The sequence below is a fragment of the Solea senegalensis genome, unplaced genomic scaffold, assembly GCF_019176455.1.
Source record: "Solea senegalensis isolate Sse05_10M unplaced genomic scaffold, IFAPA_SoseM_1 scf7180000017240, whole genome shotgun sequence".
Taxonomy (NCBI): domain Eukaryota; kingdom Metazoa; phylum Chordata; class Actinopteri; order Pleuronectiformes; family Soleidae; genus Solea; species Solea senegalensis.
The window spans coordinates 145,471-161,404 of NW_025322299.1; the positions used below are offsets into that span (position 1 = coordinate 145,471).

Genomic DNA, 15,934 nt, shown 5'->3' on the forward strand with positions numbered 1-15,934 from the left:
GTGTGGACATGAATTTGTTTTGCCTTTCAAATACAACTGAAATCCCTGGCAGGGAGAGGACGTTTAAAATTAGCATTTGGTTTTGTTTGGCAGATGCTTAATGGCTGCAAAGTTTTCACAATCAAAGCAACATCAAAAAAAAAAAGTCCTTTTAAAAGTCCTTTCCATGAAAAAAACAGCTAGCCATAACACCACACTGGCCAACAGGCAGCTTGTCGACAATTATATCAGTGCAGGGTTGTGATAGCTCTGTCTATGTGAATACAAAGGTTGATATGAACACGCCTAAGGAGTTATGTCCTCCATCCACCCAGATGGCCCTTGGAATTATCTACTTTACGTGGGATAATGAAATCTCACTCACTATCCAACTGCTTTTTATTGAATTACCGTTAAAGGCATCGTTCCTTCTCACAGCTTGGGGTGTCATCAGCCCGACCCGCATTCCCTGTTCATTGGGCACATCAATCACAGACAACTGAGGCAATAAAAGCTTGCAAAAGCTCAAGAACCACGACAGTTTAAAAAACAAATCAGGAATTATACACGGATGGGACATTTGTGCCCTACTGTATAATGGGGGTTTCCACATAAACATGGCTTCCATTTTAAAGACAAACTGTACTGCACCATCTTGTCGCAGCATAGTGTGTACTTTACCTTGTTGACTTAATTGCTTGATCTGTCTCATATGGTGTGTTGAAGCAGCTGAGTAGGGCTGGTGACATTCAGTCCCTAGAGCATCTTTTACCATAGAATTTCAAACATAATGGAAGGGTTTAATAAAAGACAGCTGACAGACCAAGTGTTAACCAGTATCTCTTGTCATAAGTGGTCAAAACCCCCAGTAATCAGATTCTCCCATTGAGCCCATGAAACGCCACATTATGGTAAAAAGTCAATGAATTCCAGTCAAAATATTACATTTTTGAACTGACATGACATCTAAGTGATCACCGACAGGTGCAGTTGGATTTATACTGTCAATAAGCTCCATTTTTTGGGGGGGTGGCATCAGCTGTTCTTGGATGTTCCCCAAGTGCAAGAATAAACTATTCAACTCTTCAGCCCATTTTTATCCATGAAATAAATCCACACATAGAGGGGTAATATAACGAGAAGGGCAATTTTCAGGAAAACACTCATGTATTTGGACAGAAGCGAGAACTCAGCATGCAAAAAGGGGCATCTAATCATGTAAATAGTGTTATCACCAGATAAGGTTGACCGAAATAAGGATTATAAGATTACACTTATAATATATCCCCTCAGTCACTGATGAACATATCAACTACATTGAAAGTTTTCTAAATGTTAGGTTTGTTTATAAATCAATGCAACAGAAACAGATCTTAATGGGCTGTGTTCATTTTTCTAATGGCCGTGTCCTGATGCGACACATGTCATGTGATGTAAATGCGATGAAATGGCTGCAGACTGATGGCCAATGTAAGGCCAAGGTACAAATAATGGAACACACCATCACTGTGGTTTGCAACTGGCGCAAACAGGATCCCTGAATTGGTGTTGAAATTATATTTGCTGATATGAAATCTGTCCAACCTCAAGCAATTCAACAACTTTTCTGTCCATTTTTCTTACGCATAACTTTTTCCCTTAACATTTTGTAGATTTTGGAGAACGACAATGCAGCTCAACTTCCAATCACACACACGATAAACCAGGATCGTTAATTTAATTGAAAATAAAACTTCAACAAACACCATCCCCTGCAAATCCTGTCCCTACCTACCTACGTTTTGAACAGACCATTTACCATTGAGTGTAATCCAGCAGTTTGTTGCCTGGTCATCGAAAAAACGCAGCCTCTGGTTCACCTGGGAGTAATTACCAAGAGACACAACAGCTCTTCAAGGAAACCCAGACCCTGTGTGTGAGTATCTTATTACATACACGTCCAAGTATGTACATACACATAGAAATTGACTTGACATTGGGCCAAGTCATAAGTGTCCTTTCCGCATAAAGAAGCCAATAAAAGCCTCCTGCCTTACAGTACTAGTTCATTAGTCAGACAGGCAGCCACAGGTCTGTCCAATCAGGACCCCACCCCATTTATCAGCAGCAGTCTGACACATGCTCCTGTAACACAAACTACTCTTTGCAGCCTTGTTTAGAGACACGTTCACCAAAGAGGAACGACTTCATCACAACATGTAGAGCAACATTTACACACGCGGCCACATCTGTGAAAAATGGTGTGAGGTTGTGAGGTTTTGTGTTTTAATGGGCTCTGTTTGCCTGCATGTTACTATTTAGTTTTATTTTACACTCACAAAACATAGTTCCCCTGATACAACATAAGAAAGCACAATTTAATCTGTTTTGCTATCTCATTATCCAACTATGAAAACACACACACACACACATGCGTGAAAGATTAGGACTCAGCCTCAGCAGACAGAGCTTGGTTGCAAATGATCTCTTATCATCATTGCACAGGCTTTTGTGCTCGCATGTGGCATGATTGCCTGCTCTGGATGGGCATGACAGATGTGTATACCACTACTGTGTATGGGCACTTAGGGAGTGTAGCAAGGAGTGTGTGCGCGTGTATTTGTGTGTAGGTTACATCTGTGGTTCCACTGTCTGCCTTTATCGCTCTTGGCACACAATGGGCTCACCAACTGCTTTCTGCGAACAGGCCCCAGCAATCACTGATGGGGGAGAGGAAGCCACTAATGGACAAAGGTCTGATATGTGTCCAGAGACTGCTGTAGCAAAAAAGCTGCAGCATACCACATGGATGTAAGCCGAGGCACGCTACCCGCAACGAATCGCAGGAGATACACTTTCGGATCATCCTTTAACATGCAGTCAGATAAAGCAGGAAAATTGTAGAAAACACACACCAGATGTTTGACAAAACAAACTCTGAATGGCAGACACCCTGCAAAACTCGAACTGACACTTTGATTCCCTCCAGCTAGATGAGCACAAAAGCGTGACTATTGCTCAAAGAAGCTTTAATGTATTAAATTCAGCAGCCTACTTGGACCAAATAATAAATGAGAGGGGCTGTGCTCCATAAAAGTCCTTATCAGTGCGACTGAAACTGTGTGAGCACTCCTTCAGTCCTGAGGAACAGCGGCGACAATGACCTGCTATGATAGCCAGGAAAGCAAATCATCAAAGCACGGAAGACAAAAGGTAGAGCCCCAAAAAAAGGAAAGTGAGTCAATCATTTACACATCACTGTATTACAAAACTGCCATGTAAATATTAAATTGGCTCTCACTTCATCATTGAAATGCATTATAAATGGGGCTGGAAATAATTCAGTAACATACGGTATATCGAGATATAAATTCCAATGTAGGCAATGTAATATATATTAAGACATATTTGCTTGAATGTTTTAGCTCAAATTTGTATAAAATATTTCTGTTTAACCAGTTGTCTGACATTTTTAATCAATAAAGACATGATCTGACATTTATTGTGACAATTATTGAAATTGAAATGCACATTTTCGGCCGTGTCGCTCGGCCCAAACTATAGATAGATCAATGTTTGTCTAATTGCTAAGAAATTAGGGTATTCTTTAATTACTCTGAAGAGGGAAAAACCAGTCATTAGTGGCTCCACTAATGACTGGTTACTGCTACGGTATGTTTCGAGCTAAAACATTTCACCTGGCTGGAGAGTGGCTCGGTTAGTAAATTACAATTACCCATCACACACAACTTCACCGAGTGGAGAGGATGGACTGAAGCAGCAGAATGATTTTGCCACAGAGAGAAGTGAGGAGCACCCACTAAGTAAACAGCACATTGACTCTAAAGGCAGCTCTAATTTTCTTCCATATTATGTTCTGGGGGTTTTTTTTCTAAGCAATCATTTTGGAGCATATTAGAAATCATATATAATTAATCTGTGAGAATCCAATATCAGACAGCAACATGGGTCAGGCTATTGAATTTACACGTGGCTGGAGTTTGGAGATTGATCACTTTGTGGCAAGATTGAGCATGTAGGTACATGTCATGGAGACAAAGACGGAAATGTCATTATTCAGCCGTGGCACATGCTGGAGTCGCCACACAATGCAGCTGTGGCCATGACAGCCAACGTGCCCCCTGGGAGCAAATGTTAACTGCCATCCACCCATGGGCACTGGGTGCACTCATGCTATCATCAAACACATTGCATGCAGCCATTATCACGCAAATGCACAAGTGCACACACAGACCCACTGAGTCACCAACCCTCCGAGTCCAACACATACCGTACAATATGTGTGGAACCATGCAAGCACCAGTCATTATCTCTTTATAAGTTATCACACTTATACACAACCCATGACACACACACACACACACACACTCACACCTTCTAAAGAAGCAGGCAATGGCTGGCTCCTCTTTTTTTGGCCAAGAATTACATGAGCTTTAATGTAATTACAGCACTGACAAGGACAGACTCTCTCTGCTTATTGCTCTGTGCTGGGCTCCCTTGAGAGCGCCAGACAGGAACATGCACTATTTTTCCAATCTCTAATGACAATGCCACACCCTCTCCACAATAATCCTTTCATTCCTGTCCACTCACGGGAAAGAGACAGCGAGGCTCAGAGGTGAATGCTGTGCCTGTGAATGTGTGTGTGCAAATATGGTGTTTGTGTGTGGTAGAGTGAGAGGAGCAGACAGTGATGGAGTGATTGGAAAATTTGAACGAATAATAATGGCTGACAAAGAAGGTACTGAGAGGCAAAGAAGACGTCCTTTAAAACAGCCCTGTGAAATATTAACATCCTTGTCAGGTCCTGTTAAGCTTAAGTCTTAAAAGTCAAACAACATTTGAGGAGATGCAACACATTCAACCTGCCTCTCCCTCATACAGCTTTTGTATGTGCAGCCTTTCAGTGATGGAAATTCTACAGACATGCAGCAGCAGGACACCTCTCCTGGGGTTGGTAACCATAAGCACACAAACACATATCCTCATGTATCGTGTCTGCAGAGGTGAGTTCAGTAAACAAACTACAACGTCACATACTGTGTATCATTATGAAACCATTCGCCCGCCAAATCAACAATCCTGGGAGACTTTTTAACCACATTTTGAAGTTAGAATGAGAAAAGCAGAGCTATAGCAGTGCATAAACATTATCTGTGTTAATTGTCTGTGCAAATGTCTTGGCTGTGGATCAGCAGCAGCTTTATAGCAGCAGCACCAGCAGTAGCAGCCAGACAGACCGACTTAATTTTTGCACTCAATGTGGTAGCAGCCATCTTGACAGCATTCTCAGCAGCAGTGAATAAAGATGGTAGATTTTTCCTCCTCATCCCAGCTAACCCTATTTTGTCTATCATTTCCTAAAAGCTGAAGCTGCATTTTAAGTGATTTACATCCTGCAGTTACTTTGCCTCACCTTCCACGTCTCATCTTTCCACCTCTTTGCTATCTCTTGTCGGCCTTGAGTTACCACTTTTCTGCATCCCCCACCTCTTCTTCCGTCCTTCCACCCTGTTTCCATCTCCTGGGTGATTTCCCAATGGCTGTGCCTTCCTCTGCACCTCAGTACAGTCATGTGAATCGGATAGTAACCGTTTGTTTAATCTTAATAGCGGCCAGATGCCAGGGCCACCACCTTCTGGAGTCATTGTCCTCGAAAAACAGCACAGAAAAGAATGAAAGAAAAGGATGTGTGCGGAGGGGTGGCATGCCAACAGATTTCTCATTTAAGTATCTGCTGGGAAAACACAATAGGACAGTGCCAAGAAATGAAGATTCAAATATGCAGTGACATATTCATTTGAACCCTTTTTGATTATCAAAACTGAATTCATTACAGCTTTAAATGCACCAGTGCAATGTCTGGTTGTAATTAAGCAACATATGCAGGATTTTATACTTTATTCGTTCCAGGTACGACAACCAAACACAGGCAAAATTCCTAAACAGTTGGATAACTGCCAGATATCAAAAGTGAAAGTTATTTTGCAAAAAGGAGCAGAAAGGGCCATAAAATCGAGACAGCCTCATTATCTTGATGGTCATTCCTAAAATGTATGGCGTCAAGCCGTCATTAAAATTAGGGATGCAACTACTTCATTTTTTTTTTTTTTTTCAAACAAACAAAAAAACACAGATTAATCAACTATAAAAATAGCTGTTGATGAATTTAATAGTTCATTACAAATCAATTTATCTTTCAATTCTTGAAGAACCAATTATTATCACTATTACCTACCCTTTCATTTACTGACACTTAAGTATACAGTGTTCATACTAGGTTGTTATTCATTTAACAATTTAACACCACCTAAACAATGGTGTTGACCACAGTACAGGCCGTGGATCACATTAGGAATATGTGCAGGCTAGGAAACAGGGCACCTTACAGTTTGTTATTTGGTTCAATAACAAATAGCTTAATTAGACTGCTACAGATTAATTACAGTGATGACAGCGACACCCTTAACGTCATTATTCTGCCGAGTTGAATTTTAGCAGGAGGCTCCAGAGTAATTGTCTGATTCTCAACAACATCACTGTGGGGTGATTGGTTCCATCTTGAAGAATCACATTCAGCAGCCAGTGACTAATATACTTGCATAAGTACTCCACTCACACATCAAGGGTACACACTATTTTTCATCCTTTCTCAACTTCCAGCAGCACTTGTGGACAAACACATATTTTAACTGCTTCGCAAGCAACCAATGGGACTCGCTAAAGGTGCTTTTGAGAGTGAATTCAGCCATTGCCTCTCTCATGTGATTAGTCCTTGACTTGACTGGTACATCAGGCCCTGCAGGGCGACTCCACAGACGGGAGACAAATCCTAACACACTCGCTCTCTGTCCAATTAGCAATATACTTGCACAAAGAATGAGATTCAGTCAAACACATTGTAATCTACTGCAGGCAAATGCAAGGTTGTTGTGTGGAGGAGGCCATAGGCTAATATGTGTTTGTCACACTTGAACTCGCCTATTGAGCCTTATGCCCGGAATAACAATATTAGATCAAATAAAGCATTGTGTGGTTAACATGTTAGCAAGGAGATGCTACTGTGTCGTGCAGTAATGTACCAGACAAGTGGAGCAGACCAACTTATTTCAGTTTTCTCAGGACAAACTTCTGGGATCAGCGGAAAACACAGGTCAAGATTTTCTTCGGTGGGTTTTGAGCATGGTGAGAAAAACATGGGCACAAGGAATGACAAGTTTTGAATATGACAGTAGTGAGAATATGTTGAGAAATCTACTGTCTCCATTTTTTTAGTCATTCATAAAGATAAGATTTTAAATAGCGACTATATTTGTTGGTGCTGAACAACGTTGTGTTTCAGTACTCAGCTGACAACACTGTCATGACCTCAGGCAGTGCTGCAGGGATCCAAGTGAAAAAAAGCCTTGACCATATGTGGGAGTGCATGACTACATGCGCTAATTGTGTCTATTTGTGTGAGCGTGTACTTGTAATTGTTACCGCTGTAGGACCTACTGGACCTGTCAGGACCAGTAGTCCTCATAGAGACCAAATGCTGGTCCTTGTAAGGCAGAACCTAATTTCCAAGGAACTGGTTTACTTCAGGGCGAAGATTTGTCTTGTGGTTAGGTTAAAGTTAGACTTAGTCATTAAGTGGTTATGGTTAGGGTTAGGAGATAATGCTCTGTTTCGTGTGACGCTCTATTAAACTGTGTATGTGCTTGTGTCCGGCTATTGTTGTAAAGTCAGCTTCAGGGCAAACAACAGTCTTTTTATCAAGAAAGTTCACATTTCTAGTTATTGTGCTCGAGCCCTCCAGGCCACTGGAAGCCAGACTCAGACAAAAGGTCAGCAGTTAATGCTCATATAGTAGCTTTATTAAATAGCCCATGTCCCTTTAATTTGGAGTCAATCAGACCAAAAAAAAAAAAGAATTATGATTATGATATGAACACAGAGCTTCACAACATTTTTTTTAACATTTTGGGAGCCTGTAACTGATCTAATGATCATACTTTGTGCATGGTGTAATCGCATGACCATTAAAATTTGTAGCCAAAGAGAAGCAACGCAAATGGCATTACTTTATGATCCAATAAGAATTAAAAGACTGGCCATTTCCTCTTCCTGCACAGAGGATGATATAATCCTATTTCGGAATCTCCATCTAATAACCCTACACATCTCTAGCTCTCTCTCACTTGCCTCTCTCCCATTCTCCCCTGAGATCCTGTCCGTTCTGCAAGAAGGGCTGCTGTACATTGATCCCCACTATCTGTGTCAGGTCAGTGGACGTGGCCACACTCAGCACTTTCTGTATGCCTCTAGAGTACCCAGGCTGTCATAGGCTGCTTTTCTCTATTATCCCTGAATAGTCACCGTCTCCTAGAAAACGACAGGTAATATGACCCTCGATTTGAACCAATCTGTGAACGACTTACACGGCAGACATATGATTTATTGCTGAAACAACTCATCAACCCTAAAAAAGGCCAAGAGCGCTGAACCAGCTCCCCTGAACTCAGGACCTATGCTCAACAGCATCATAACCTCCATTATAGTAATGCATTTTCACGTTTTCTTCTGACAAACTGACAGAATATTTTACGTACACTCAAGAGAGGAAAGCTCTTTTCCCGGTGAACATGTGTGGTTTTCAGGATGGCACAAATGTGACATGTTGCATCTAGTCCTTTAAAGACAGCTGGGAAAACGGTTTACACTTTACATATGTCTCTATGTGCAGTACCTGAACATAGGTCACTGCTAACATAGTCTCAGGAGGTTCATGGTGTTGCACAGTCACATACTATAAATACCATCTGCACGCTGTATCTGGTGCACTGTACATGGGCAAGATCCACATCTCGGACAGTAGACTCTGTGTCTTTGCGGTCGTATTGATTTTCCTTTACAATACATGTGTTCGCTCTTCGGACTGCTAAGAATACAGGATACATGATAGCAAAGAGTCACTTAAAATACATTCAATCGAGGTTTCTTCCAAGAAATGAGGACTTCTCTTGTCAAATTGATCTTAGATGGAAAGTTTCCAAGAGTTGATATCAAATTGCCTGTTGCCTCTGAGGAGAAAATCTGCCACGAAGGTTATGACCGAACAACCAAAACGAAAGAAACAAACAAATACAAAACAAAATGACAAATAACGAATTGATTCGCTGAAATATGGTATCAAAATGATCACCTTTCTAACCACAAATTCGTAAAAACTAAATCATCATTTAATTAGATCAGCCATTTATTACTTAATTAATCAATTTACAAATGCTGCTGTCACTTAAACTTTTTTTTCATTCAAAACTGGATTTTACAAAGTTTAGTTCTCTGATTGCCTGCATTTAATATTTAGTTCATGACAGTGCAGACATACCACTTGAATTGGAGAGAAAGGCCCTAAGTGTTATTTAATACACATGGTTACTAAAGTTAAGCAATTTTGTGTATTATTTGTTTATTATTTTATCAGATGAAAAAAAACAGCCAAACATTTCGGCTAAAAATCAATTTTGAAATCACATTTTGTCAATCGGCTGCATCGACCATAGAAAAAGCCATATCAGTCAAACTCTATACACAGTATAACTCAAAATACACAAATATTTGGTGTGAGTACAAAATGTCCATAACACCTTGAAATGCAGCTCCTCTGCCTTTGTATACACCCAGACCCCAGATTGTGCTTGCCTACAGGTCCCCAGATTCACCAGCCAGTAACAAAAGAGAGGAGGAAGAAGCCCCGAGAGCCAATGCAGCAACACAATTTTATCAGTTACACCATCACTTAAGGGGGTGGGGTGGGGTGATACCCTGTGTTTATTAATCTCACCCATTTTGAAACGATCACACTTGAGAAAGGGCATCAAACAGTACATCACCATATCCTTCCTTTTTTCTCATGTCTTATGTTATCACATGGCATCAAAAGTAACGTCTCCATTCTACAACTGACAACAAAAGGTGTTGGATCCCAGAGGATGCATGGGTGGTCAGGCTGTCACTTTTCATTCACAGTTCAAACAACTGTTCAAATGCGGGCCGAGATGAATTATTCAAGCCGCGATGTTCTTACCGAATTGCAAAATTCACAGCACATACGTGCGAAAGGCTGTGCCTCCTTCTCTGAGAGGTGTCTGTAAACTGCACTGTCACTGTGTGACAAAAGTGCTGTTCTGTTTGTTAATGCAAAATAAAGGTGGTGAGCCATGCTAAACGAACCACCCATCAGTATGGCAGCATTTATACTGTCAATATTTAACACATTTTGAAAGAGTCCCAGTGTTGGGTAACTATTGATTCATGATCTTTACATTCATGTCTACTGATTAGCCCTATCACAAGGTGGCAATCATTTCAAAAACTTAGCCTACCACTGTTGAGTTCTCGGGCGTAGCCCCCGTCAAAGTCCTGTCACACATCCTGTAAACCTGTATTCTTGCATATCTTAGCCCAAAAATGTGCTCGCTGCCCAAGCGGTCCCGTCCATCCTCCTGCACTGCTTCCCATCCTCTCCAAAGCTTTCATCCTTTAAGCCGGCAGAGTTACAGTATCAGTGCTCAGCTACTCTAAAACCCACACTCACACATCTAGAGCTGCCATGGAGGACCAACTCTGGCTCCTTCACTAAGCCCTCCAGTTGATATAAACCACCTTTTTTTTTTTCTTTTCCACCTGCAATACTCTGGTTTTAGAGCTTAAGTGCATTCAGCAATTATCTCAGTCCGCACCAGGAGAACTGTTTTACTTGCAGTAACCACTGCTTCAGTCCTCTAACCTCCAAGTGCCTCATCTTAGCAGCACAGTGTCAGCTCCAGGGCCTTTTTACAGTGGGACAGCCCTCCAGTGTTAACCATCCCCTTCGTCAGCACCACCACCGAGCTCGACACCACCAGGGACTGGACTGGGCCTGCTCCATCTACCCATGGCTCCACCGACAGGGGATAAAGGGATAAAGAGCCTCTGCTCAGGGACTGATTACTTACATCTGCTAGGCTAAATCCCAGTGCCCACACATACACACACATACAAACAACACACAGACACACACTTGGCCTGCTGCTAGCTGCAATGAACGCACTGATGCATGTATTGTTTTCTGACATAAGCGTTTGGCATGTAGGGAAGCTGTGAGTGTATGCGTGTTTCTCATTTCTTGAAATCACATTTCCGGCTGCTTCGTAATATACTCCACATATAGCATAGTATTATTCTGTTGCTTTACTTTATTGCATCCACAAAATTATTTCATTTGTGACATTTAAAAATCTCATCTTGAATTATCAGCTGGCCTGTAAACAAAACAAATATCAAATACGATGGGATCGTCAGTGCCAATAGAGTTTAACAGTGTTTAGCCTTTTACCAACAAGTACCAATGTTACCAACACTGGTCTCATGCGTTCCCATATTAATCTCATGGTCTGAGCACAAGCTGCCAGTGAGGGCTTACCTCTGTCAATAGGAGATTTGGGTGCTCTTTCACACCGACACACCTGTGCACGTACAGTATTCTGACTGCTTCACTGAACAAACCACAATAATGACTACACTTAAAGGCTCAAGGGGCAGGAATTACCATGACACATTTAAACAGATAATAATTGCAGTGTTAAATGTATCCATGTAAGTGCAAGTCAACACCATGTAATTCATACTGCTGAATAAAGTGTAATAATATGGAGAGCACCCCCACATTGTCAAAGCTTACAGAGATTGAACTATGACTGGATCTCAGGATAACTTCAGCAGGAGTGAAAGCCTTTAATTATTGTAACTGTTACCACATCAACAGATCTAAATCAGGAGAATCAAGAACGATGTGAGATCCAGTTCTTGTAAGGAGTCACAATAGTTCCTCTATCCAATTACCGCCATCTTCAGGAGAACCAACTCCTGTTTTTTAAAAAATAAATAAAAAATAGATTCACTGAATTCGTGACTGAAAATCATCAGACCAGGAATCCAGCTTCAGTCATACACACACCTTATAAAGTGACAAGTAAAAAAAAGACCTAAGTGAAGTGTTTAAATCGAAAAGCCATCCAGGTAACGACAATGAGTGACATTTGAATGATCAGACATCTTGGTCAATCCGCTTCATCTTGAGAATGCGGTAACCATTGAAAAGCCTTCAATGAAGGGAAACTGCCCGAGTGATGCAGTGACTTCTGACGCGTTAAAATGCACCATCAACGATCAGCGCTCGTCAATGGATGAAACATGAACAACAGACACTATCACCGACCGCGCTGTCATTCGAGGGGGGGAAAAGGTGACGGCACTTTACTTTTGCTGCAGTGGAAACAAGCTGGTCGGTCGGTCGGTCTGTGCAGACGCCGAACACGGACCCCAGCGTTTCCCCTTGGACGCACACACGCAGTGTGGAGCGCTGCGGGGCAATGGCACGCGCGTAAAGACACGTGCACGCACGCACACACGAGCCGCACACACTCCGTCTCTGTTTAATAACACGCCTGAACCAGTCAGCACCAGCTTACTGCAATATGCCTGTTACCTCGGTGTCGAAGATTTCGGTGATGAGTGAGAAGGAGTACTTCCCGGACTCATTTATGTGCTGGATGGCCAGTTCCACCGCGGGCTGGATCCCGCGGCTGATGCCGCTCATTGGGGCTGACTTGTTCATGGGCATGAGAACCATGATGGGCAAGTTTTTCCCGTCCCTGGTGAACCAGCTGTTGTCCTGTCCGTGTTTGGTGCGGTCGTTGCACACCTTGGCCAGCGCAGGGTGAAACAGCAAAACAGAGAGGAGCAGGCATCCCGTCGGGAGGAGCATCTCCCAGCCACTGCAGTCCCTCCGGGCTGGAGCCATGCTACCGCGCAGGGTGACCAAAAGAGAGCCCGCCGCACTCTCACTGTTTTGGCATCGCAAAGTCGGGCTCCTCCGGGATTCTCAGACGCCCGTCCGCCGAGGAAATCGTACAGCAAAATAGTGCAGACACGACAGCCGCAACAGCCCCCTGCAATGGGCAAACTTCTCTTACGCTGAGGACTGCAGACTGTGAAAATATTTCTATTCCCTAACAGTTCCTGTGTGAAAATATTCCAAGGACGCTGCAGAGGGAGAGCTACTGGGTTTGGGTGTCCGTCATCCACTCGATGTCCAGTCAAACAGCCAGCCCTCTCTTCCTGTTCACCTTTATTTTGAACCACTATTCTTAGAAGCACAAGGATGTCCCGGGGAAAGCGCAGAAAAACACTGAGATTGTCTCCAACAGAGTGGACACGAATCAATCACTCGCTGACAGATGTTGCGGATGCGAAATCACCTCCGAAGTAAATTCCCAGCCAAAAGATGTCAACTGCGGGCATCCCTGCCAAACGCGACGCAGAGACTGACTGAATTCGAGACAGCAAAAAAAAAAAAAAAGAGATACGAAAAAACAAGACTAAAAACACGCACGTGTGTTGATGGTAGAAAGGCTTGACCGCAGAGGTCCTGTACGGAGAGATGTCGAGAGTCTACCCTGACAGCCTATGGGACCGGGATGCTCATCCGCGATGATGCATCAGAGAAGCGCTGGAGCCTTTGCTGCTGCTGATGCTGCTGATGCTGATGCTCGCCGTGCGCGCAAGAGGGAGCACTGAATGTGGAGGAGGAGAGGAAACAAGGAGGGAGGGAGGGAGGGAGGGAGGAAGAGGGATACAACAGCCTGGTGGAAAAGCTGCACAGGCTTTGTACAGGGCAGAGACTCATCAGCGGCTTGACAGCCAGGGCTGATTTACAGGGCTTTTATGATGGAGGCAGACCATGTTTCAGACATGCATGAAAGGGCCAGTTAAAATAGAGCTGTATACATACATGCTGTACTATGTGTTGCACCTCACATAAAAACCTAGACATAAAAAAAAAAATGAAACCCACTTTTTAGAGCTATAATTCAGGGGCCTCCTTACAAATGCTGATGCGCTAGCAGTGAGATTGTTCCCACAGTTGCACCTGCCTCATCTAACCTGGAGTATCACCAGAAATACAGTAAAGAACTCAGCTGGACGCTCAACCTGAGGATGAAAAGAATGAAACTCCCACTAGGAACAATAATAAAGATAAAAAATCAATATTAGACATAAACACAGTCACAAGGACTGGGGCTATTTAAAATAAATGGTATTATATGGCAAGCACTTAAACTAAATGGGCCAAAAAGACAGCAGTTCAGACATCATCAGAAGTCCCTGTTAAATGAGTGAAGGGGGGAAAAATGAAATCGGGTCTGAAACTGATTGAGTACGAACACAAGCCACCGTGGGTTTATCTTTGTCGACTGTATTTTACAAAGTGTTGTAAAATACTTCAGAAACAGGATTGTCAACTGAACTCTCTAAAAGCATTACACAATGTGTCCTTAAAGGGATAAGTCAGTTTTTCCATGAACCAGCCTGGGAGATGGACACATTCAAAAACATGATTTCAGCGAGTTAACAAAATGCTCAACAAATAAAATCTATGTCTGTTTAGGTATTTACTGCTTTATCTCACTATTAGATAGACTTTTTAAACTGCCCCTTTCCCACACCAAAGGGAGAACATCAGCATTTTTGTCTTGTAGTGACACAAGAGGTGCTGATCTACTGCTGCCTTTGTTGGAAAAGTTTGTGTTACTCAAGTAAATCTAAAAAAAAATGAAACACAGAAACAGCACTGGCTTATCAACTCCTGAGTGTTGTGATAAAAAACAGTTGATTTTCAATATGGACCTTGGTGAGGGGAGTAGGCGGTTTGCAAACTGTAGTTTTCCAGCAAATAAATTTCAATTCAATTTATTTGTAAAGCACCAAATCACAACGTAAATTATCTTAAAGGCACTGTACATATTAAGGGAATTATGGAAAGAAGAGAAACCCAACAGTTCACACAATGAGCAAACACTAGGCATCAGTGGAGAGAAAAAATCTCTGAGAGAAGAACCAGACTAAAAAATGTGTGGCATTCTGCCTCGACCGGTTGGGGTGGAAAAATGGGGAACAAAGGAGAGGTGGGGGAGAGAAAGAGCAAGACGGAGGCAAGGTCGCGACAGAAGAGAGAGACCAGAGGATATCATAGACTTCAGTAGATGTGGATTTTATTAGGTGCACATTTTGATGAGTAGCTAAATGTTCCTGTTACCCAGTCAATACCTTAACCCAGGGGTGTTAAATGCAAACTACTTGGGGGCCAATGAGCATCTCGTCTGGTCAAGAATGGGTCAGGCGAGAGGAAAAAAAAGGTGAAATGTGGAAAAAAAAAAAAGCAACTGTTCAGTAGCCTTAAAATTATAACACAATGAAGATATTCATGATATTTCACTGAATTTCAGTAATTTAAAGTAAAAGTGCTTGTTTTGATATGGAACAACTGATACTTCACAATAAAAACATTTATTTATGATGCAAAATGAATCTATTAAAAAAACAACACCTCACTGTGCTTAAATGAAGAGGAGGTCAAAGGCCATGTTTTCATTATAACAAGATATTAAGAAGTGGGCTGCATGTAATCAATTGGGAGGCCACATGTGGACCACAGGCCGCCAGTTTGACACCTCTGCTTTAACCAAACTGAAAGGTTATGTTATTAAAAAGTCTAGAGAACATATCATCAATAAACCATCTTCCCCATCCACCCACTTACTCTTCATGGAAAGGTTAACGTATTAAAAACATATTGTATTTAATAACTGGTTGGGATGCAGCAGCATAAGACGCAGCAGAATTTTATTTATATACAGAGCGTATTTAAACCCAATATCCCCACAAGGCAAAATACTTGAATTGTATCTTAATAATTCTCAGACTTAATTGCTGTCAGCATTTAAGTCTCAGACTAATTCAATTGGTTAAGTATCACATTTGTCAGTTACCCCATTCAAGAAGTGATGGTTTAACAGAGTTGTCTCCTGATCAATTGCCCATGCCAGCACCAGACATTATTTAGTAACTTTTCAGGGTTCAGGTTTTT

General features: G+C 42.1%; 1 protein-coding gene across 3 annotated transcripts in view; it reads right to left on the reverse strand.

Annotated features, from left to right (window-relative positions):
* Positions 1–15,934, reverse strand: part of gabbr2 (gamma-aminobutyric acid (GABA) B receptor, 2) — a 158,240-nt gene that overhangs the window by 138,030 nt on the left and 4,276 nt on the right. For 2 of the 3 annotated variants that reach the window (XM_044018460.1, XM_044018459.1), the window contains exon 1: positions 12,494–13,537. The exons of the other annotated variant lie outside the window; for it this stretch is intronic. In XM_044018460.1, coding sequence (XP_043874395.1) covers positions 12,494–12,808 — 315 coding nt within the window. In that variant the 5' untranslated portion in view covers positions 12,809–13,537. Of the gene's footprint in view, positions 1–12,493; positions 13,538–15,934 lie in introns of those variants that run through there. 3 annotated transcript variants of the gene reach the window in all.